The sequence below is a fragment of the Capricornis sumatraensis genome, chromosome 16, assembly GCF_032405125.1.
Source record: "Capricornis sumatraensis isolate serow.1 chromosome 16, serow.2, whole genome shotgun sequence".
NCBI classification, from domain to species: Eukaryota; Metazoa; Chordata; class Mammalia; order Artiodactyla; family Bovidae; genus Capricornis; species Capricornis sumatraensis.
Window position 1 is genome coordinate 32,951,407 of NC_091084.1, and position 24,466 is coordinate 32,975,872.

Sequence of the window (24,466 nt, forward strand, 5' to 3'; positions counted from 1 at the left end):
CTTCCTGGTGACTCTTTGTCAGCATATACTCACTGTTCTAGGTGCTGGGGATACAGTGGCAGTCAGAACAGATAAGGCTCCTGCCCTTGTGGAACTTATAATCAGTAGGGGGAAAAGAATAGTCATTATTTCAAGTGTGATTAGTGTTACAAAAAGGGGAGAATACAGGTTATTTTGGAAATAGATAGCAGGGACACCTAAACTGGAGCATACAGAAAATCTTCCTACAGGAAAGTGGGTTTGATCTAGATGCTTAAAGAAAGTCCTATAGTTAAGCCTATGAGTGCTTTACATGAGTAAAACATGTGACGTGGTTCCCAAAATTTTAACACTGGTTGAACAGGAACTGTTTAGATATGCCAACAGATACTAATTTCAGTATGTAGACTGCTTGAGGAAATGCCAAAAGATTTTGGTAATTTTACAATGATAACTTTTAAGAAGATTAAATACTGGAAAGTTGACCAAAACAACCTTCATCTTACTCTCTTCACTGATGGTGAGAACATGACTTTATTAATAGATCTCTTCTTAATAATTAGCCCCTTGACATGTAAAACGGGATCAGGGAATCCTAGTCCAGTCTCCTTGCGTTTACTGAACTTTCCAGAGCATTTTCTCCTTAGACCCATGCTGGCATTATTGTTGTTAAGGAGACTTAACTTCCTTGAAAATTCAGCTTATTCTGTGGCTACTCTGTGATCGTGTGACTCATTTTGTTTCTTGATCTCTGAGTTCTGTGGGCTTGGCAGCACACTACCAAACTTGAAATAGAAAATTTGTAGTATGACATAGCGTAGCATCAGTTTTCTTCTCCATTTGGATTAAAAAGTTGTGAGTCATATGGACTTAAGATATCAATCTTGATTCTGAAGCAGTTTAGTTTACATCTCATATAAATAATGTTTAACACCAAGTGTCAAGTGAGATTCATCATTAATAAAGTACAAAAGTACAGTTGGTCCTCTTATAATAGCCCTTTGGGCTATATAAATATTACATGTGAAATGAAGATACCTCTTAAAAGTGGGACAGAAAATTTATTTTAGAGCATGTAAAAAGAATTGTATTCTTGACCAATGTGTTTTGCCTATAAGAGATTGAGGAAAAGCAAAATGGACTAACCAGTTTGGTTAGTTGCTGCTAGGTACAAATGGTTAATTTAGGGCAAAGCATTGGCCAGAAATATTAAAAGCAGAAATCGTAAATAGGTGTCTAGATTTATTTTATCTTTTAAAAGTAGTTTTGGAGAGTATTTTTCCAGTATTGGCCCCATGAGATCACCTTATATGTACTTTTGCTACTAGTAAAACCACTGTAAAACTGCTTGAGGCTGGGGCGTTATTTTCTTTTGTAAACCCAGCTGCTGTTAGTAATTGGCCTGGTACCTAGATTGACTAAAATACCAAAAATTCTGCCAGTCTCATCTCTAAATATGATGAATGTCATATTTAAAATAAAAATAACAGCATTGGTGCAACCTGTTAAAACATCACTTTGTATGCTTCATAGTTGAAGAGGAAAGTACTGAGCGTTTACCTACAAATGCCCTGTGCTATGCTGTGCTTAGTCACTCAGTCATGTCCGACTCTGCGACCCCGTGGACTGTAGCCCACTAGGCTCCTCTGTCCGTGGGGATTCTCCAGGCCAGAACACTGGAGTGGGTTGCTATCCTCTTCTCCAGGGGGAATCTTCCTAACTTAGGGGGTCAAACCTGTATCTCTTAACATCTCCTGCATTGGCAGGTGGGTTCTTTACCAGTAGCACCACCCGGAAAGCCAGTAAAAAGTATAATTTTTAGTAAAAGAGGTTCATAGGCTCATGAATCTTCCCTAAGAGAAATTTAAGGGATGGAGCTCCACCTTCTGCGTAGGTGAAGCAGAGGTGATTAATTTTATTGTGACCCAGAGAAGTTATGACCTGCCCTGGATTTCATAAGTAAGAAAGTAAGCTTGAATCCCAAGGATTTTCTTTCTACAGCAGTAAGACAGTAATTTTTGTGAAGGTGTCAGATTCTAAGAAAATCAAATTTTAATCTCAGTCTTTAAGCATTTTGTGTCTCATATTCCCTAGGTGTCAACCTTTCTGTCAGATTTAGAAGTGGGATAGACTGAAAAGGTAGTAAGTTGTGGTAAGCTATGAACAAGAAAATACTAGACAATGATCAAAAAAGGTCTGGATACATCAGAGTCAGAAGTTTTTTAGTGGAGAATCCTTGATAATCCACATTAAATATGTAGATTTCTGCTGCTTCTGACTGGGATATTGGAAGGATTGTGGCTGTCTCTCATTTTGCCTAGCCTTGTATAAGCTCAGTATCCCGTTCTCTGTTGTGTTCTTGGCACAGTTCAGTGGACCCGGGGAGGAAAAGTTGAAACATGCTGCTGCCACCTTTTGCAGTAACCAACCCTTTGCCCTGGAAATGATCAAGTCTCGCCAGAAAAAGGATTCTCGATTCCAGACTTTTGTGCAAGTGAGTTGAGTGAGTCATATAACCAAAAAAAAAAAAAAAAAAGCAGTTTTTTTTGGGATCAATTATGGAATGAACCAGGGGGATTCTAAGACTAAAATTTTGCATAAGGGTTATATCTGTGTTTACATTTTTAAAGCCATACATAATCTCTTAAATTACTGGAGGATATAAAGGTGATACTGTAATGGTGAATTATAAAGAATACATGATGGGATTAAAATATTTGACATAGAAGTTCACATTGCCTTGGAGATATTGGCAGGAAATGGCCATGCACACTATTGAAATAATACTGTCAAAACATGAGAAGGGCCTTATAGCCAGCCCAGAGAAGAGTCAAACAGCAGTCATGCTTACTGGGCTTTATATTGGTATAGATTACCATCAGTAAACTAGAGCCCATGGGCCATATCCAGCCTCTTCCCTGTTTTTATAAAGTTTTATTGGAACACAGTTTATTTTGTATTGCTGTAGACAAATCACCACAAATGTTGCAACTTGATGCAGATGTATCACGTCACAATTTTGTAGTTTAAGAGTACAAATACTGTTTATCTGTGTCCTTTCTTCATGCCTTCATCAGGCTGAAGTCAGTGTATCACTTGCAGCTGCAGTTCTCATCTGGGACTCTTTTAAGCTCACTAGTTGTCAGCAGAATTCATTTCCTTGTAAATGTATAATCGAGAACCCTGTCTTCTTGCTGTTGTTGACTAGCAACTGCTCTGGGCTCCTAGCAAGTGCCCAAATCTCTTTGCTACATAGCCCCTGTAGGCAGTTTATAAGATGTGTTCTTCTCTTCCAGGCCAGTAGGAACGTGTCTCTCTGACAGAGCTTGCTTTTAAAGACTCCTCTGATTAAGTCAGCCTCGCCTAGAACAATCTCCTTTTTGATTGACTTAGAGTTAACTGATAGTCACCTAATCACAGAAGCCATCATATTGATAGGTTCTGTCCACACTCAAGGGCAGGGCGTGGATTATACAGATTGTACACCAGAAAATTGGAATCTTGGAGGCCTTCTTAGAACTCTCCTACACAGAGCCAAGTTCATTCCTTTAGGTATTGTCTCTGGCTGCTTTTGTGTTAAAACAGCGGAATGGAATAGTTGTGACAGAGACTGATGACATTCAAAGCTATGTTGGCATATTATTGAGAAGTTTGCAGACCTCTGTTACAGCTGAGCTGATATATCTATATTTATGATCTACTGTACCTACTTGGAGTGGCAGATAGCAGATTAACTGATTGATTAGCTTTTGGTAGGAAAGCCAATCATTGGAAAACATAACTAGATTTTCTTAGTATGTAAAGATAAAACTTCTTTCACAAGAAAGCAATTCTTAGAGATGATTATGGTGTTCTCAATCCTTGCTTAAACAGATAGCACAGAGCCATGTGCTGAGTGATAAAGGCTACATTATATGATTAAAGGAGAAAACAGAAGTGGAGTGTGCCAGTGACATGTCCTGGCAGGTTTTAAGTCTTGATTTAATAACCAGAACTGTGATGCTGAAGACATTTGTATGATGAATATATGGTGTGTATTAGGTAATTATAGTCCTAATAAGAATTACAGATTCACTTATTTGCCTTTAATTTTAGGATGCTGAGAGTAATCCACTGTGTCGTCGTCTGCAGCTTAAGGATATCATTCCCACTCAAATGCAGAGGCTTACTAAGTACCCTCTTCTCTTGGACAATATTGCCAAATACACAGGTACAATAATTCTCACTGAAATTAAAGAGCTTAAGAACACCAACAACAAAAACACATTTTGCTGAATAATCTCACAGCATCCTGGTGTCTGGCACTTTGAATTTCCAAGTAGTATGGCAAAATATTCTAGCAAGATTCCAGTTGTCTTCAGGCTATTTGATTTAATGTGCTCCATTAGTAGCTCAAGCACAGGGTTTAAGCAATCTATGGATCATGCTTAAATCTGGCTCACACATATTTTTGTAAGTAAAGTTTTATTGGAACATAAATCAGCAAGTTATGGTCACTTGTTGAAATATTATCTCTTGACTACTTTTGCTGTACAACAACAGGGTTAAATAGTTGTGGCAAAGACCATTTGGCCTATAAAATATACAGAAAAAGTTTACCAATACTTCCTCTAGCATGGATCATATTTCCTTTGGTGAAGGCCTATACCAGGTTGAAGAGATGTTTTGTATCTATGGACATGTACTTTCATTAAGTTCAATCAGTGTATTATCACTCCAACTCTCTTGTTTTAAAATATGAAGTGAATCTGAGTTTCTCAATTGAGCTTTAGATTCTTATACTTACTTAGTTCTCAATACTTCTGTGCAATTTAAATGCCTATTTGTTATGCCTGGGAATTTGAAAATATTCATACACATTAATTTCTGTACTTTAATATATTTATTCAGTATAATTGAACTATTGTTTAGAGGATTATAATTTCAAGTATTCTGATTTGGTATTTACCAGAACATAACTTCAACACAATCTCAATACATTTTGGTGAATTTCATCTTCTTTTAATGATAACAAGTATTGTAAGTTATTTTCTTTCTTTAATCCCAAATTTAAAGAAACTTATTTTGGAGCTATTTTTAATTATTTTATCACTCAAAAATGTTGCCTAACTAGTCAGCTGTACATAATCTTGTAGGCTGTGCATTTTGAAATTGCAAGGAGAAAGGAGTCTCGTTTATATAAGCTTACAATGTGAATGAAACCCGCTTCTTGGGGTGGGCTTGATACTTGATATAAAGCATTACTCCTCACATTTGATTTCATTTTAAAAATTAGTGTTTATGCTTAAAGACTGTGATAAGAAGTCTTACCTGTCCCAAGACTACCTAAATTGAGATTCTGCTGTAGGTTTTTTATCCTGGTATAAAAATATTCAGGGTCTTAGTATGCTTTCATACTGTTGAAATAAAGTGGTCTCATATATATATATATATGCTTATATTCTTTTCTGATTTCCTCCATTTTACATTTTGGATTTTTTCACCATATTTAGAGTGGCCACCAGAAAGGGAGAAGGTGAAGAAAGCTGCAGATCACTGTCGTCAGATCTTAAATTATGTGAACCAGGCTGTTAAGGAGGCAGAGAACAAGCAGGTAAGAAGGAAAAAGCAAGAAGACACAGGTTGACAGTGAGAATAAGAATGTTAAATTAGTGTTACCCAGAGCCTGTTCAGTAACCCTTGTAGCTGTTATTACATAACTGAAGGGCGGAACCCGGGTTACCTATTCATGTAGTAGGTGGGTCCAGAGCAGTTTGTGGTTGGACGTCAGAGTTGTATTTGGCTCTTGAGCATCTCTAGCTGCTTGTTTGCTCATTCATTCAGTCTGTTGGTAAAACTTTGGAAAAATAGGAACTTGGTTGTTTGTAATGTAAACTGTTGTAACCCTAGAGGGAAAATTAGAAATTTATATCTAAATTTACAGAACACATATTCACATGTTCATTTTTTGATCCAGCATTCTCTTCTTAGTGATCTACCCAAGAGAAATGAAGATATATGCCCATAGACTTCTACCGGAATGTTTGTAGCATAAACCAAAAGTAGTATAGTCATAAGCTAAAGTGATACCAGCAATAATGGGTGAATCTCACAAACATTATTCTGAGTGAAAGAAACTGGACACAAAAGAGTACACATACATATATTCTGTTTAGTGAACTTATAAGACCTAGCTAAACTAATTTACAGTGGGAAAAAATCAGGGAAGTGGTTTGTCACTGAAGATGTGGGGACAGATCTTAGCTAGGAAGAAGTATGAGAGGGCCTTCTGAAGTGATGGCCATATTTCATATCTTGATAGGAGTTTGATTGCATAAGTATATGCATTGGTAAAAGCTCATGGAAAGGTACACTTAAAATGTGTACATTTCGCTGTATGTAAATTTTACTTTGAAAAAAACAACTGTAAACAAATATTGAACTCCCGTTAATGATTTTGAGCTCTTGTTAGCTCTGTTAATGATAAAATGTTTAAAGTGTGCTTATATCTGTAACTTATTTTGAAATACATCCAAAATATCAAATGGATTGATGAACAGATAGAGGGGTGAGTAGATGGACAGATATGTGATAAAACAGATAGAGCAGATGTTAATTGTGGAATGTAGATGAGTTAATGGGCATTTACTATATACATGCTGACCTTTCTATTCAGAAATATCTTATAATCTTGGGAAAAATGCATGTACCCTTTAATCCAACCATTCTTCCTCTGAAAGTGGATCCTAATATACATGTCCATTAGTAAGATGTAATTCAACTATAGTTTTTTCACAAAGTTGAATACCACACAGCCACTGAAAAAATGAGCCCACTCTCAATTTGCTAATGGAACCATTACCAAGATATATTGATATGATGCACACACAGAAATGTGTATATGACTATATTGTTATTTTTGAATAAGTGATACACATATGAAAATATTATGTTACCATATATTTCTTTTAAAAAGGGTATACTACACACAGCATGCAGAGAGGCAAGCTAACTTATATCCATATGTGTTATTTTTTGCTTAGAATTTTCCTCATAGGCTACCCAAGAAATGGGTGATTACTTCTTAAGAGAAAACTTGGAGTGGGGAAAGTGTGGACAAGCATAGAGGGAGACTTCCTGTTTTTTGTGTGCCTTATATTACTTTCTGAATTTTCTACCATGTACGTGATTTGCTATTTAGAAAGTAAATACAAGCTAGTTAGAGGCCAGAGAGTTTGAAAAAAAGATTGGAAGCGCTGAAGAGGTGGAAGGAAAACCAGGAGAGGGTAGTGTCACCACAGCCGAAAGAAGGGAGTGTTTTAAGAAAGAGTGAGCTGTTGCAGAGCGACGCTGCAGAGCGCTCAGTAAGTGCAGGGGGAGTGTCTGCATTCGGTTAAGAAAAGGGAGGTCATTGATCTCCAAAGGAGTAACCTTAGCTCCGTCCTCTCTGATTTTCAGCGCTTGGAAGATTATCAGCGTCGCCTTGATACCTCTAATCTGAAGTTGTCAGAATACCCAAACGTTGAAGAGCTCAGGGTAAGAGATGGTCTAATCATTACTTAAAAAATAAAATTTACTGAAGACCTGGCAGATGATTAACATCTCGGTGGGAACATACATGATCTGAAGGAGTTCTTACATCATAGATTGTCTATACTAAGGATTTTTTTCTTCCTTTTAAATGTCTTGGTCTGTGTGTAAAGACTGCTTTAGTCTTTCATCAGAGGAGTATTTTGTGTGAAACTAACTTTTTGTGACAAGAATTTGTAGGAGACTAAGGAACCTTCCTTATTGTTAAATTTAATTTTATTGTACTCTATAGTTTGAGTAAGAGTAGGGCTGTTTACTGTTGGAACTTTCCAGATTTTTTAGTTAAGTAATACAATTATTTTTCTATGAAGCTCTTCCAAAGCATTAAAGTTGAAACTGTTACTGGAATGATAGTAAAATACTTATGAATTGCTATTTCTAGTAAATGGAGTTTTTGTATTAATTAACTTCTGTGGATTTTAAGTCTTCCTTGTACTGTTTCACTGGTTCTTTTGGCAGATTTATTTGGTGACTATTAAAATAGACTTTATGTCCTACATAACAGCTTATCAAAACACATGCTGATATGCTGAGCTTCCTTCCAGAAGACTTCCAGAGACTTAAGATTTTTCTAGAGCTGCTTATACTAAAAGATAATTCTCTCAAGTTATTGATATTTAGAGCAAGCCTGAGTACTTCCTAGACTTCTATGAATGCTGTCCTTAGAGCTTTTTTTGGAACGAGAGCCTAGAACTCGGAGACTTCATATGCATAAGCCATGATCTAGTTAGTTATGCATAGAAAAAAATAAGGAAAGGGGTTGAGACTCTAGGGACTGAATGTTTGCTTCATTTTTATTAGCTGTTGTCATCTGTTTAGAGTGAGATTGGGAAGATTTTACTCTTGGGTGTTTTTCTACAAGATGCATTTTCCTTTTTAGAATATTTTATGTAGCTTACTTTAACTGGATTTTTATTCCATTCTCAATAGCTTACAGATATCAATAATAGTGAATGTAAGTGATGCCTTTTATATTAGGAATTTCTTGAAAGGAGACACTATGGAATATCATCTAAGTGCTTGGAAATAATTTGTATATAATTCTCCTATTTTGGCAGAATTTGGATTTAACAAAAAGGAAGATGATTCATGAAGGCCCATTGGTTTGGAAGGTGAATAGAGATAAAACTATTGGTAGGTGTACTGTCTGCCAATTTGGGGGAGAGCAGAGAAAGAAAAAGAATAGGAAAGTTTCCTTATGCCAAAGAGAAAAGACATCCACTCACATTTTTCAGTTACAGCAGTTAGCAGTGGTACTTTGTGTTATTTATACATTTACAGAAAATCTGCTTATATTATTTTTTTACATGTGAAATGTGTTACATATTTACTTAGGAATGAAGCAGAAAATTTTGTCATTATCCAGTCCTGTCTCCATCTTTGTATGCTGATCAGGCAAAGCTTCTTTTAAACTTCTCTATCTCAAACTATCTGTGGTGAAGAACCATTGTTTTTTTATTTGTTGTGATACTTTAAAATGAATTATTAAAAATGAAATTAAAAAACATAATAGCAAGTCCATTTTTAAAATTTACTAGATTCACCAGAAATCAGTTTTCTATGTCAAATTGTTATAAAATTTATAAAACACGTCTCAGTTTCTATACTAATCACCTTTTCCTACATTTTTATTTTTAGATCTATATACATTGCTGCTGGAAGATATTCTTGTATTGTTACAAAAGCAGGATGATAGACTGGTGTTAAGGTGTCACAGTAAGATTCTGGCATCTACAGCTGACAGCAAACACACATTTAGCCCTGTCATCAAGTTGAATACGGTGTTGGTTCGACAAGTGGCAACAGGCGAGTATGTCCGCTGAATGACACTAATCTCCAGGTGCATCATGACATTGCATAAGACACTCAGTGTTGTCTAAGCTGCACAGCTGACGTGGAGTTCTGCTCCTTTTATATTCTTATACAGATCAAGTGAAATGCATTTTCTGCCTAGAATGTGAATTACGAGTCTATATCCCTAAATTATTTAGGATGCTTCGATTCTCTGAATAATTTTTCTCATTTAAAATTTTTCTGCATATTACTCTGATCTTTATTTCATGTTCAAATCAGTGAAGATGGTGAATTGGAGCTAATGCCATTGAAAAGGCTTTCATTGTTTTGTTAGTTTCTTTAAAAACCTCAAGAGTTTATTTGGGCAAAAATTTATTTGGATTGGGCAGCATCTAATATAGCAGACAGACTTATTTTTTTAGATTATTTTTATTTATTTTTTTTGAGAAGATAAAATATTTATTTATTTATTTTAAATTATGAAAGTATGATAACACCTTTACCAGAGACTTGGAAAACACAAAACAAAGTTACATATGGTTCCACCATATATTATGATTATTTTTTTAATAGATAAGGGTTTTAGTTGGAGTTTCAATATCAAACTCTGAAAAATTAAAAGAATGAACAGACAGAAAAGTAGAAGGATACAGTAGACTGGAAAAGCACTATGACCCAATTCAACATAATTAAGATTTATATAATTTGCACACAACAACAGGGTAGAAATTCTATTCAAGTTCCCACAGACTATAAACCAGGAAATACTGGAACATATCCAAAGACATATAACTGGGTGTAAAATATATGGTCTTAAGATATTGAATCATACAGAGCCTGTTTTCTTATCACTGTGGCATTATGTTAGAAATCAATATCAGAAGATATTTGAAAATAATGCTCATATTCTCAAGTGCACTGTGACATTTACTAAAAGAAATATTGAATTTAGCCATTGACAGGGCTTTCCTCTTCTGATATGGTGGGGAAAAAGCAAAAACAGGAGAAGTGGGTGTGGTTTAGGTTTTTAAAAAATCAGTTTAAGTTAGAAAGTTACACATTAACAGTGCTAATAATGAAGATCCCTTTTTAAAATTTTTAATTCCATGGTGGTAAGATACATTTATGACCTCATTTCATCAACACCTACTGAATATTACCAACTAGCCATTTAGCAAAAGGGCAATGTGGAATAAATGCAAAAATAATGTTTAGTTCAATAATTTAGATAATAGACACTTTTTTGTTTTTAATAAATTACTGTGGAATTAGTGTTAGCTTTTATAATCTTTATCTTATTAAAGTATAATATATATATAGTATAAGATAAAATAATTTGCAGAATTTTTAAGTTGTATTTGATGAGTTTTTACTAAGTGAATGAGCGTCTACAGAGTGATCATGTGTAACCTTTACTTAGATTAAGATACACAATAGTACCAGCACACTAGAAACATCTTTCACAGCTTCTGTGGGTCATATCATTAGAGTAAATTTGTCTTTTTTTTTTCAGATAACAAAGCTTTATTCGTCATCTCCATGTCTGATAATGGAGCCCAAATTTATGAATTGGTGGCACAGACAGTTTCTGAAAAGACTGTGTATGTACTGGACATAGCTACCTTGTTCTATTGTGTCTTCTTATTCTGAATATAATATTCCACAATCTTAACCTTGCTTTTGTAATAGGACTTTGAAAACCAAAAACTGAATGGAAACAGATACTTCCTCTGTATTCTCTGAGAGGTGTTCTTTCAAGAACTTGTTCTTCTAGATAGCTTCTAGATAGCTGTCTCTTACTTGGGCTTCCCAGGTGGCGCTGGTGGTAAAGAACCCACCTGCCAATGCAGGAGTTGTAAGAGATAAAGGTTTGGTCCCTGCGTGAGGAAGATCCCCTGGAGAAGGGCATGGCAGCCCACTCCAGTATTCTTGTCTCTTACTTGGAAAAGTATCTTTTCTAAAGAAAAAATTCTACAAGTGTCATGTGAAGTTTTTTTAATGGGTAGTGTATCCATAATGTTGTTAGGTTTTTCTTTAAAGTATAGAGTTTTTATTATCTCTACTTAACAGTATGTCTCCAAAATAAAGATAACCTCTGGCAGAAATAGGGTTTTTTGTTGGTTGGTTTGGTTTGGTTTCTGGTATAGTTCGTTGTTTTTATTTCTGCTGTCTGAGTATATTTAAAATGTGTTTCGTTTTCCTTTCCCTTCTGTGTGTATTTTGTGCTGTTTTCAAACGTGCAGCTGGCAGGACCTAATATGTCGGATGGCCGCATCCGTGAAGGAGCAGTCCACAAAGCCGATCCCACTGCCCCAGCCACCGCCGTGCGAGTGAGTGTGCCTCTGCTCCTGAGTGGCATCCGAAAAACGATGGATGAGTCTTAACATTTTGTTGCAGTGATCTTTAGGCACCTTGTGAGGCTAAAAGATTATTTATTTATTTTCTCTTCTGTAGAGGAGACAATGATGAAGAAGAACCTCCAAAATTAAAAGTGGAGCATCATGACATTTCAGTCACTGGTCTGCAGAGTCCAGGTAAGCTGTTTTGCAAAGTTAACCTGGAAGAAAGTAGTCTACATGTTAGTTAATAAAATGTGAAGAGACTCTTAACTGCTTTGGTTTATGCAGGTTCTGGCATCTGCTGTTCACTTTAACAGACTTAGCTCATGCACCTTCTGTGTGCCATCATAATGCCACACTAAGTGCATGCATTTTACTTCTTGGACAATCTCTGTAGCTCATGTGGTTATTTTTTTCCAAATATTTTTCTGGGTGCTTCACATTAAAAGTTTTGCTAAGATGTATTCTACTTTCTCTGTTCCATTGAACAGACAGAGATTTGGGATTAGAGTCTCCTTTAATGTCATCAAAACCTCAGTCTCATTCGCTGGGTACCTCTGGGAAGTCGGAAGTAGATGACCTCTTTGTGGCTGAGAGACAGTTTGCAAAGGAGCAGCATGCAGACGGGACACTAAAGGAAGTCAGAGTGAATTATCAAATCATAATCCCAGATCCACACTTGTCTGTCTCAGAAGAACGGTGGGCACTGGATGCACTAAGGAATTGTAAGTTCTGTTCATACAGTAACACAGATAGACTTATTAAGCACCAGAGTTCTATAATGTACTATGCAACCATTTAGGGAGAGTCAAGAAAGTATAAACTATGAATTTTCCATTCAAGAATCTTACAGTCTAGTTTGGAAGATGACAGAAAACTTTCCCCTACCTTCTTAAGTAGATAAGCTTAATAGGTATGTCAGAATTGATCTGGTTTGAGTGACCAGAGAAGGGAGGCATTAGAAAACAAGAGGGCTGTGATTACTGCCTTGAAGAATGGGTAAGACTCAAAATAGGTATTTATTAATAGGAGAATAAATAGAAGTCATTCAGATAAGAAGAATGGTAGGACCAACAGCAAAAAGGCTAAACCTCTGAGGGTGTTCAGAGTGCGGTGGGTAGGGCAGCTGGCCTGTGTGGGAGACCACACAAGCTAAAGGAGCTGTGGGGCAAGGTTAGAAAGCTGGAGGACACTTTGTGGAGCCCAGCTGTTGTGGACCCTGAAGACTAGATTGAAGGGCGGCACCCCACAGGGTTCTGAGGACTGTTTCAAGCTACAGATATTCTTCTGTTTTTCTTGTGGATACTGTAGTGTTCTTCACCACAGCCCATTCTACACAGACACACACAGACACAGACACAGACACACACACACAGACACAGACACACAGACACACACACACACACACACACACACAGGTGCACGACTGGGTGCCCCTTGCCACTCTCTTAGCTATCCCCCCCACCTTTGAGAACCACTGGTACAGACAGGAGTGCATCATATGTCTCAGGTGTACCGGAGGAAGGGAAAAAGGCTGGCTGCAGAGAAAGAACCATTTGAAGTTTTTAAGCTGGAGTATATGTATTAGTAATGAAAAAGAATACTCTGGCCAAGAGCTGCAGAAGGATTTGAATGGAAAGAGGATTGGTGTGGTCTGGGCTTGAGGCTAAATGGGTTTGGACTAGAATGGTGGAATGGTGTTAGAGAAAAAAAAATGAAGTGAGGAACCAACAAATACTTAAAACAATTGACTTCTTTGAATGTGAGGACAAAGGAAAGGGAATATTTAGAGAAAATTTTAGTTTTCTTGTCAGAAATAAAAATTAGAAAGGACTGCCACTGCCCACTGCTACACTTTATTTTCTCCTTCTTTCCTTTGCCATAGATTGTGGGCTCAATTTTAAAACATGTTGAGATGTAAGTAATGAATGGCAAGCCGTTTAAGAGGAAGGATGAGCAGGAGGTTGGAATTTTAAGACGGGAATTTTGGAGGAGGTTGGGGAGAAAGATGGCTCTGAGTGTCAAAGCCATATGAATTCACAGCATCTCTCAGGGAGTGACTGCAGAACAGAGAGACAGAGGATCAAAGACCCAAACCCGTGTGGAGATTTTATTTAAAGGGAAGACAGAAATCAAGGTAGTTGAAAGTAGGGAATTGGTCCAGTCATTTAAGACTTACTTTATTCTAGACTCATTGAGTTAACAGTGGTAACGATTTCTGATGGTTTCACTAATATTGCTCCACTGACCCTCTCATTGAGTGGCCTCACATCATACACTGGCCCATTTAAAATTAAATTGGTTCTGTTTTTAGCAACCTAAGGAAGCTGTGTTACTTAGGTCATTTTTAAAAACTAATAAATATTTCCTTATCCTTTGAAATTATGCATGGTACCAAACATTGGAATTAAATTTACAGGCCAGCTTTGTTTTCTTTGTCACCATTTAAGGAGATTCTTTGGGTTATTATAGATGATAAAATAAATGTTCTGTGTCTCTAATAAAATTAGAAAAAATGCCTATGTAAATAGTGTGGGCTTCTGGAAAAAGCAGAACTTTTTAGATTCTTTTGTTTAGGTTAATACAGCTTTTCTACATCCCTTTAAGAAGTACCTTGGGGGTGGTATTCCAGTTATATGGAAGAAAAAGTGGAGGCAGGCATGGTATTGGTTATTTAACAGTTTTAAATAGGAGAATAATGGGAAAATCTCCATTGAGAATTCTTCAGGTTTTTTTTTTTTTTTGTCTAATTTAATCTTAAATTTTCTCTAGATGGTGTTTTATTTCATTTTTCAAACCAAACAAAAAATGATAGTGTGAAATTAATGTTTTCTATTGTATGTTAGTAAAAAGGTACTGGCTTTAAGAGAGAAATTATAATTCCTCTAATTTAATTCTGTCTGTCTGAGGTTATGTGAATGCATGTGTTCTCCCCACTTCCTAAATCTTCTAGTGGGTTTGTTGAAGCAGCTGCTGGTACACCAGCTGGGCTTGACTGAGAAGAGCACTCAGGAAGACTGGCCACATTTTCCAAGATGCAGGACAGCCTCTCTGGGGGTGCAGGCAGACAGTGGAACCCAGAACCCTGAAAATATTAAGGCCTGTCATCCTGTTGAAGCACAGATGCCCTTTAGAACTGGAACTGGTGACATTTCAACTTGTTACAGTCCACGGACTTCAACTGAATCTTCTGCTCCACGGGATTCAGTAGTACTGGCATTCCAAGAGAGCCAGGCAAGTGACATTTTAGTAATGGACCACATGATTATGACCCCAGAGATGCCTCCCTCAGAGCCAGAAGGGGGTCTTGATGAGAGTGGAGAGCACTTTTTTGATGCCCGTGAAGCACATAGTGATGATAATCCATCAGAAGGTGATGGAGCAGTTAAAAAGGAAGAGAAGGATGTTAATTTGCGCATCTCAGGCAAGTTCCTTTCACATTTAAACTTTGATTTCGATCGTCGTTATTTGTCCTATGTGCTGAAATCGATGTTGCTTGGATATCCAAGCGTTATCTCATGTATGTGTCTGTGTGTCTGTGTATAGTGTCTGTTCTTTCATGCAGTAAATACTGTCTCTACTCTATGCTGGACCCCATCCTAGGTCCCGGGAGATGTAACAGTGAATAAAACACAGAAAAATCCACTTTTCTCATGAAGCTTCACCATCACTTGGGGAAAGAGTAACAGTAAATAAGTTACCAAATAAATAGATGTCAGATAGTAAGGATGGTACAGAAAAGTAAGTCATACTGAGCAGCGCAGACAGTAAGGATAACGGACAGGGTGGTCAGGGAAGAAGGCCTCTCATGAGGTAGCACTTGAGCAGAGACCCAGGGGAAGGGAAGGGAAGGAAGACGCTGTGTGGGTGTCCAGGAGTAGAGTGTTCCAACAGAGGAGGTGAGCACACAGTCTGCAAGGCCAGAGCAGGCATTCTGTGGTTAAAGAGCACAGGCTGTGGGAGGAAATGGTGAGAGATGAGGCCAGGTAGGTATTTGACAGGGAAAGTGGTCGTAAGATCATATAGGGACTTGGTAGTTTTCAGCTTTTAACTTGTAAAATGCTAGCAAACATGAAGTTATTCCGGAATTACCAGGAATGTTAGCTAAGTGTAGCTTTAATCTGAAGTAAGAAAATTCTGATGTCCTGAAAATGTAACTTGGAATTTGGAACTTAATGGCCTTTCCCCCTCTTTAATAGCTTTGAAGCTATTTCAGATGTTAAAGAATCCTCTGGCAATGCAGGAGACCCCAGTTCGATTCCTGAGTCAGAAAGCTCTGCTGGAGAAGGGATAAGCTACCCACTCCAGTATTCTTGGGCTTCTCTAGTGGCTCAGCTGGTAAAGAATTTGCCTGCAATTCGGGCCACCTAGGTTCAATCCCTGGGTTTGGAAGACTCCCTGGAGAAGGAAAAGGCTACCCACTCCAGTATTCTGACCTGGAGAATTCTGTGGACTGTATAGTTCATGGGGTTGCAATGAGTCAGACACGACTGAGCGACTTTCACTTTCACTTTTCAATAGCTTTTAAAGGTGTCAGCACATCACCCCACATTATTTTCCGATGTGTTGGAGGTGGTACTAACCTCTTTAACCTGTCCTGTCTCTGTCTGTAGGAACCTATCTGATCCTTGACGGCTATGACCCGGTGCAGGAGAGCTCCACAGACGACGAGGTTGCTTCCTCGTTCCCCCTTCAGCCCGGGGCAGGCATCCCCTCTCTGGACTCTGGACACCAGCAGCAGCCTTCTCCCCAGAATGCTCATTCTGATGGGGCTGTTTCACCATTCACCCCAGAATTCCTGGTCCAGCAGCGCTTGGGAACTATGGAGGATTCCTGTTTTGAGATCCAGGGTCCCTCTGCTTGTGCTGATTCACAAAGCCAGATCATGGAGTACATTCGTAAAATAGAGGCTGACCTTGAACACTTAAAGGTACCTCGGACTTCATCCTTAGGAGTCGGATATAAGAAACACATTTAACAGAGAGGAAGTGTAGAATGATCAACATGCTGATGTCAGTAACCTCACTGAGGGTCTAGGTTTGTGTGTTGTCTCTGACCATTGTCTGTGAGTAGACCTGGATGAAGAACTAAGGTCAGCATTGTTTTATCTGGTTACACATCACAAGAACAGAAAAAGTTGTACTCTATAAACTGTGTGTGTGTGGCTTTCAAAGTTTAAGGACCTGAATACATTTGGGATGATGGGCTGACCTCCATGAGAAAATGGGAGCAATAAGCTGAGATAGGTGGAGTTTGTGTAGTTAGGAATCTAGGCTGGGAAATGCCTTAACTTGCCATCACCTATTAATTATCTGTGAATTGTAGCGTGATGTTGATAGTTTCCCAGATGCTGTGACAGAGAGAAATGGTCTCCAGTGGCTCCAGTGGTAATCTAAAGACCTGCCTATGAGTAGGGGTTCTGTAAATGGGCAATTGAAGATGTCACTGTGTGAGCCATCACTGCAGAACTGACCTGTGTGGTCCTTTCTGACAGCAGGACTCTGAAAGTTTGCCATCCGTAGGCATAGGTACCAGAGCCCAGATGTTTTGTCACGACATTACTTAGTAGAGGTTTTGGGGGCAGAGTTCAAAGTGTTCTTAGTCTCTTAGCTAAAGATTGGTCTCCCTTAGATTTTCTTTCACCTTCATGTGATAGGTTTTCCTTTCTTTGTAGGGTTACATATAGGGATGTCCTGTGGCTGGTAAGATTCTCAGAGGCCATCGAGGGCACATTGGCTCTAACTTAGTTCATGCCACATATGGGATCATTTTCAGGGTGACTCCAGGGCAGGAGGGAATAATCACTTCTAATAGTTGCTCTCTCCTCTACTTTCTTCGGCATGGGAACATTTTAAGTTATTCACTCAAGGGAGAAGCAGGTAAATGGAAATGAAATTTACTTCTTTTTTTTCCTATTAACAAAAAATGTTAATAATTTTAATGTTAAATTTGACAGCTTAGACCTGTAATATACAAAAGCCTTCGTTCCTATTTTCAAAATAAAGGTTTTTTTTTAATGATGTTTGAATGAAAAACCTGTGGGTTTTATTTTACAGAAGGTGGAGGAAAGTTACACCATTCTTTGCCAAAGGCTGGCTGGATCAGCCCTCACAGACAAGCACTCAGGTGTGTGAATGCTGTGGGTTTCTGACTCAAGAATCATCCTGCCTGAACAGTCCATTGAATGAAATGATTTATGAAAGTGAAAACCTTGTGAGAGTCTATTTCATCTCTTGTCTTAAAAAAAAAAAAAAAAAAGACACCTGTTTCCGAACATCATGCATCAAGCAGAGGCCACCGTCTGCTGACTCGGCTCTTCCTCTCGAAGAAGAGCTGCAGTTCTCAGTCCCCACGGCACCCGCGCGTTCTGTCTTTCTTCGCATTTGCAAAAGCAAAAGGCAGAGCTGCAGCGAGGGGAGTAAACCGAGGCCGCGTAGCGGTGGAAGCAGGCCCTGCTCGGGTCCTGCCTGTGCTTTCCTGTCTCCCGGGGACCACAGATGGTTCCCGTGTTCAGTGCAGCAGTCTGTACTTACTTGCCTTCATTCTTTTGAATGAGGCTATTCCGATCCAGAAACAAAGATGTTAACAAGGTCCCCAGGTTTCACCTGGTAGCTCAGAGGTTAAAGCATCTGCCTGCATTGTGGGAGACCCGGGTTCGATCCCTGGGTTGGGAAGATTCCCCTGGAGAAGGAAATGGCAACCCACTCCAATATTCTTGCCTGGAGAATCCCATGGATGGAGGAGCCTGGTGGGCTACAGTCCACGGGGTCGCAAAGAGTCAGACACGACTGAGCGACTTCACTTCCCTTCCCTTCACTTCACTTCACAGATTTCAAATGTACTCTCTGTGTTAATTGTATTTTTATTTAAATTCATGTGTGTATATTGGCTGTGCTGGGTCTTCATTGCTGCAAGGGCTTTTCTGTAGTTGCTGCAGCGCATGGGCTTCTCACTGTGGTGCCTTCTCGCGTTGCAGAGCATGGCCGCTGGGGTGTGTGGGCTCAGTAGATGCCGCGCGCGGGTCTAGAGCACAGGCTCAGTGGCTGTGGTGCACAGGCTTAGTTGCTCCTCGGCATGTGGGATCTTCCCAGATCAGGGATTGAACCCGAGTCTCCTGCATTGGCAGGCGATTTCTTTACCACTGAGCCACCAGGGAGGCCCTCTCTGTATTAATTTGAACGCATTCTTTCTCCTTAATTTGACCTCTACACCTCTTTGTTCTTCCCAGATAAAAGTTAGAGCCGCGTGTCCTGGAGGTGACTGCAGGTTGTTGGATTTGAGCACCAGCCTTGTCTCACCATGTCCTGGCTCCAGTGTGGACGCTGAGAGAGAGTGTGACGTGTGACAGAGGATCTGCCTGCAAACACCCTGGGGGAGCCATGCCCCCTGGGGCCCAGAGCAGGACTGGGTCTTCACAGCCTGGCAGCTGCACAAGTCTGTCCGCGAGGGGACATCCGTGCTCTCGCCCTGCTCTTCTCACTCTCAGAAATCCATTTTGATTCAGAACAGAAACCAAATGTATAGAGCTTTGGGTGTAGAATATGAAATTTTACTTAGACTTAAGAAAAAGAGAAAATCAGATGTATTTATTTGACTTCATTCCGTATTTGAAAGCACATTTTAATTTTTATTTTGCCATGTTTTGTTTTAATTGAGTAGTGAGAGTTTTAGCCCTTTGTATTTAGTACACCCAAGGATTGACTGCTCCTGAAGCAGAGAGTTCAGGATGGGGTATCAGGAGGTGGCTGGAGAGGTGAAGAGGGGGAGGGAGTGGGCAGAGGAGGGAGGAGCATGAGGGCTCTACTGGATGATGTCCCGTGCCCTCTGCTGTCCCATAGGCTGCTTGTCTGAGGGTCCCCTCAAAAGCGTACCCCAAAGTCCTCTGCCGCGACTCCTACGAGCAGAGGACTTGAGCTTTGTGCTCCCAGGTGGGGGGCTTCCTCCCACCCGAGGCCAGCACCTCTTCTCTGTAGCTGGGATCCGCTCCCGATGAACAGGAATCCTCAATGTACTAAATAGCAGGCACTTGAAAATGGGTGTGTTTTCTTCTATCGTCTCCTTTTCTGTTGAGGGTTGGGATTTGGGAGGGAGAGGAAAGCAAATTTTATTTTCTTGACTATAAATTCGTTATCCTTGGTATTGTTTCATTTTTATAATTTTACATTAGACCTTGGCACTTGTGTAAAATAATCCCTGCCAGCTGAGCAGGAAGCGAAAACAAACAGAGATGCTTCAGGTGGTGGCAGGGGTGGGGGCTGCTGAGGAAGGGTGGGATGGGAGTGGGTGAGAGTGTGGGAAGGTTATGTAACTGAATCACTACTGAGTTGAACAATGGCTTTCATGAGCCACGGGTACTGCTGATTATAAGGCCAGTAAAATTTTAGTACCTGGAGGTTTGACTCTGATTTTTGCACTGATGGTGCCAAAGGGCTCTTAGAGTTTGAAAAGAGAGCCAAGGGTCGAGTGGAGAAGGATGCAGTGGAGAAGGCAGAGCTGCTCCAGCCAGTTCCAGAAGCACACCCTCAGACTTCACTGCTGGAGCTTTTTCCACACTGGTGCATGACTGACCTTAAAAATTGCAGACCAGAACATACACTGGATACTGCAGGCAAGGCGTTGGGAGCTGCCTGCTCTAGAATGAATGGTAGCCCTGGCAGCACCCTCCAGAGGATAAATGTTTCAGAACTGTAACTTGAGAACTCCCTTCAGTTCTGTTGGCTTTCTGTGGTTTTCTTTGTGCATCAGGTATATATTAATGTGTTTTGAAGTATTTTTGCCGATCAAAAACAAAATCATTTGTCAAATATTACAATTCTGTTAATACACAAGGAGTTGATGCACTGCTCATGTCTTTCAGTAGTACCCTCTGAACTCTGTGGGTAGTTAGGATGTAATTTTACTCTCCCCTGCATCCCCTCACCATCTGCCCAAATATATATATATATATATATATATATAATATATATATAAATTTTCCCCCCATCATAAGTGGTAAGGATTCCCAACTGCATTTATAAACACCACTACAACTTAGCAAAACTCATCTGTGTCCAAATTCTTGTTTCTGTCTTTCCAAAAGTGATCTGTGTTTTTAAATAGACCAGCTTGGATCGTTGGACCTCATCTATAAATTAGAATTTTATTTTGATTTATAGCCCAAGTATAAATTAAAATGGGATTAAAAATTTTAGAAGCAGAAGCTAATATATAAGTAAAGCTTGGGACTTGAACTTTCTGTATCTCTTAAGAGAAACAAGTAGAAACCAAATGGTTACATTGTGCTGCTGGAAATAATGTAGTCACTCCCAACTAAAAGGGGTACCTGTAGTTACTTGACACTAATACCATCAGTGGGCAGTTCATCAGAAGAAAGGTAAATACAAACAGAACTTTCATCTTAACTTCAGATAGTACAAGGTCATTGAATAATTCCCTAGCACTCATTTATTTAAGAAGGTTTGTGCGTTAGCAGAGTTTTAGTTTCTCTTCTGGTTCAGCCAACCCCTTGTCCTTAGCAACTATTTGCTTTTCTTTTTCCTGAAGTTTAACCTCTCCTTGGAACAAAAACAGGGCTAACTGGAAAAATATTTTGACCGTTGCTCTAGTACCTCCAAATAAATTCGTATCTAGATCTTCAAATGAAGCCCCCAAATGAAATCTAATTCTGAAAAGATTCCACGATTTTGAGTTTTCTTTGTTATCTCACCAGCCTCATGTCTTCCTTCTCCTCCTCATCCCGGCCTCCCATGCTCTCCTTTTATTTTGTTTTCCTTTTTGTCCATTATAATCACATCCATCCTACTTTGATACTATTCCTGGCTTTCAGGACAATGGAATTAGGTAATCTCTGTTTTGGGGTGAGACTGATGACTGTCAGAGACGTTTTCTTGAAGTTGGTGATGTGGAAAGATCCAAGGGCGGTGGACAGAGCCACCTTCCCAGAGCAGGAGAGCTGGTTTTAGCTATCGTGACCTGCCGTGACCCTGTGCTCTTTCCAGTGGCCCTAAGGGCTCCCTTGCTATTAAGTGGCAGATTACATTTGAGGTGTCTCTTTCGTTTTCAGAGAACAAAGTTCAGCAAGGCAAATCAATAAACCCCAAAGTGCTGTAATTTAAAATCATGGTCACTGCCCTAGAAGTCGTATATTTTGTGTACTTTAAAGCCAGCTATGAATAACTCTGACTGCTTGGGTTCTCTTTGGCTATTAGGACCTAAACTGTAACTATTTATTATAATACGCTACCAAAAAAAGGTGCTTTTTTGCTTTCTTTTCCCTGAAACAACTTTGATCGACCGTTAGACAGCATGAGTCCCTCTCAAAATTTTTTTTTGTTAATTTTGTCCTTGGAGGAGGGTGGGGAGCTAGTGTGCTAGTAGAGGAGAAAAGCCCACTGTTCCCTTATTTTTGAAGCTAAAGAAAATAATTACGCCTACTGTGAGTTGTCTTTCGCTCGCATACTTTTTTCTTTCTGATATCATTAAATTCAGTGTATTATGTGGCGCTTCTGTATTTCAAACTGGAAGCTGTCTTCTTTGAAGGTGGGATATGATGTAATTTTGAGCTACAAGAGCTTTGATCAGTCTTTCCTTCCCTATATATCACAGGGGGCAAGGTTCAAAACTGTACAGAGGACCTCAAGATAGAAAATTAAGCAGGACCTTCCAGTCCTCCTCCTGCTGGCTCACTTTTTATTCCCTAGAATTACAGTTCCTGTTTTGTAAATCATGGTTTGTTTTTTTTTTTCCCTCTGACTCCTCCACCACTTTTCAAAGTGATCTGCATAATTATTCTTTCCTCAAGAAAAGAGTTCCTTTGCCTTGTTCTTCTCCACTGGTACTGATGGTTTTGAAAAAAAACTGGTAGGAAAAAAAAGTGTACCTCCTAGAAGGAAGCCCTGCCCGCCATTTCCAGGTGCCAATGGCTAAGCAGGTGTGCCTCAAACATAACTGTAACTTGTGCACACTGTGGGTCACTCTTAATCAGCCTCTTCCTACTAGAGCGTTTTATTTTCCTTGTTCACCATACAATCATGTACTACTCTTTAACAGAAATTACTTTTAAAGAAATCTGGAACTATCTTTAAAAAAAAAAAAACTTTATTAATAATCATGTATTTTTACTGATCACATTTTGAAATGCCTAAAAGACTTTATTGTTCTAATTATCCAGATGTACCTTTGTAAAATAGCTCTTTTATGAATTAGCTGATAAGGCTGTATGTTTCTGGAACAAAATATTGGTCATCTAAAAACTGTTTTCTGGGGTCTGGGAAAATAGAAGAATGAGAATTCAAATATTAAATATGCTTAAAGGAACCAAGTATGTGACTTTTTATTTGCATTCCTGTTGATTTGTCTTATTCAAGTTATCTTAGAGAAGTTTTGACACCAAGGAGGCCATAATTAATCTCACTGGTGGTGACTGTCAAACATCTTCCTGCTGGTCAGAGCATCTTTACTAGTGGGACCAGCCAGTTGATCTCTGTAACATGTAAACTTCCATGGGGACACTCAGAGTGGAATTGCCCCAGCATCTGGGGCAGCATTTTTTTTTTTTAACAATTTTATTGGGATATAATTCACTTACTGTACAATTTACTCATTGTACAATGATTTGGGGCCTATTACATTATTATTTTTTAATGGTAGTACAATATATATAACGTAAAAACTTTAAATGTACATTAGTGGCGTAAATGGAGCAGCTTTTATGGCTTACTTAAAGGTAACTTTGGTTTAATGCTACCCTAAATGAAGTAAGATGTGTTTATTACCATTCTTATCCCCGGTGTTGGACTTTCTAAACTACCAACCATTTCTATGCTTTTATGGATCCCATTTCAACTTTTCCATTTCAAACCCTTAAGTTTTAGGCTTTGGGTATGTTGGTTTTGACACAGAGGTGTAATTTGACTTGTTCTTGAGATATTTTAGTTTCCAGTCATTTAGCGTGTGTTTGATAGATCTAATGAACATCATAATAATTAAAAAATGCTTCAGTGGAGTTGTTGGTGGCATAGTGGTTAGGATTCTGGCTCTCGCTGCAGTGTCCTGGGTTCTGGTTCAGTACCTGGTTGGGAAACTGTGATTGTGCAAGTCGTGTGATGCTGCCAAAAAATAAATAAATAAAAATGCTTAGTGTTTCATAGATCCTTTACTTAAACCTTAAAAAAAAATTAAGTCAGATGTACTTTGCAGAAATTAACCTGTCTGTACTCTTAGCTCTGTTTATAAACATAACTGATAGAAGAAATAGATACCCATACCATCTTACAGGAATGGAGAAGGTCAAATTCTTGTCTTTGCATGTGAGCATTTACTTCCACTTTTTGACTCGGACTTCCCTGGTGGCTCAGAGGTTAAAGTGTCTGCCTGGAATGCAGGAGACCCGGGTTCGATCCCTGGGTTGGGAAGATCCCCTGGAGAAGGAAATGGCAACCTACTCAGGTACTCTTGCCTGGAGAATCCCATGGAGGGAGGAGCCTCGTAGGCTACAGTCCATGGGGTTGCAAAGAGTCAGACACGACTGAGCAACTACACTTTTGACTGGTTCACCAAAGTTTTAATGCCAGCTTGAAACATAAGAGGATCTGTCCTCTTAAAAAATTTACTTTTCAATTAAAACTTTATATCTTCCCGCTATGACGAAAGTCATGAAACATTACAGATAATTAGCTAGATGTAGGTGTTTTCCTTTTTTTTTTTTTTTCTGTAATGTCAAGTATAATTCTAGAGGCTAATTAAAAACACTTCCTTGATTTTAGCTGTCAGGGAATATGATTGTT

At 38.9% G+C, this 24,466-nt stretch overlaps 1 protein-coding gene and 1 non-coding gene across 2 annotated transcripts in view; both read left to right on the forward strand.

Moving 5' to 3' along the window:
• ARHGEF12 (Rho guanine nucleotide exchange factor 12) overlaps positions 1-19,897 on the forward strand; it is a 61,773-nt gene extending 41,876 nt beyond the window's left edge. Inside the window, exons 24-37 of the mRNA XM_068989062.1 lie at positions 2,348-2,473; positions 4,075-4,189; positions 5,472-5,572; positions 7,417-7,494; positions 8,607-8,682; positions 9,187-9,354; positions 10,856-10,943; positions 11,586-11,672; positions 11,797-11,876; positions 12,173-12,406; positions 14,635-15,105; positions 16,295-16,611; positions 17,738-17,807; positions 18,910-19,897. Coding sequence (XP_068845163.1) covers positions 2,348-2,473; positions 4,075-4,189; positions 5,472-5,572; positions 7,417-7,494; positions 8,607-8,682; positions 9,187-9,354; positions 10,856-10,943; positions 11,586-11,672; positions 11,797-11,876; positions 12,173-12,406; positions 14,635-15,105; positions 16,295-16,611; positions 17,738-17,807; positions 18,910-18,920 — 2,022 coding nt within the window. The 3' untranslated portion in view covers positions 18,921-19,897. The remainder of the gene's footprint in view (positions 1-2,347; positions 2,474-4,074; positions 4,190-5,471; positions 5,573-7,416; positions 7,495-8,606; positions 8,683-9,186; positions 9,355-10,855; positions 10,944-11,585; positions 11,673-11,796; positions 11,877-12,172; positions 12,407-14,634; positions 15,106-16,294; positions 16,612-17,737; positions 17,808-18,909) is intronic.
• Positions 19,898-24,022: 4,125 nt separating this feature from the next.
• TRNAS-GGA (transfer RNA serine (anticodon GGA)) lies at positions 24,023-24,094 on the forward strand. The gene has a single exon. It is a non-coding gene; the product is annotated as a tRNA-Ser (tRNA).
• The last annotated feature ends 372 nt before the right edge of the window (positions 24,095-24,466 follow it).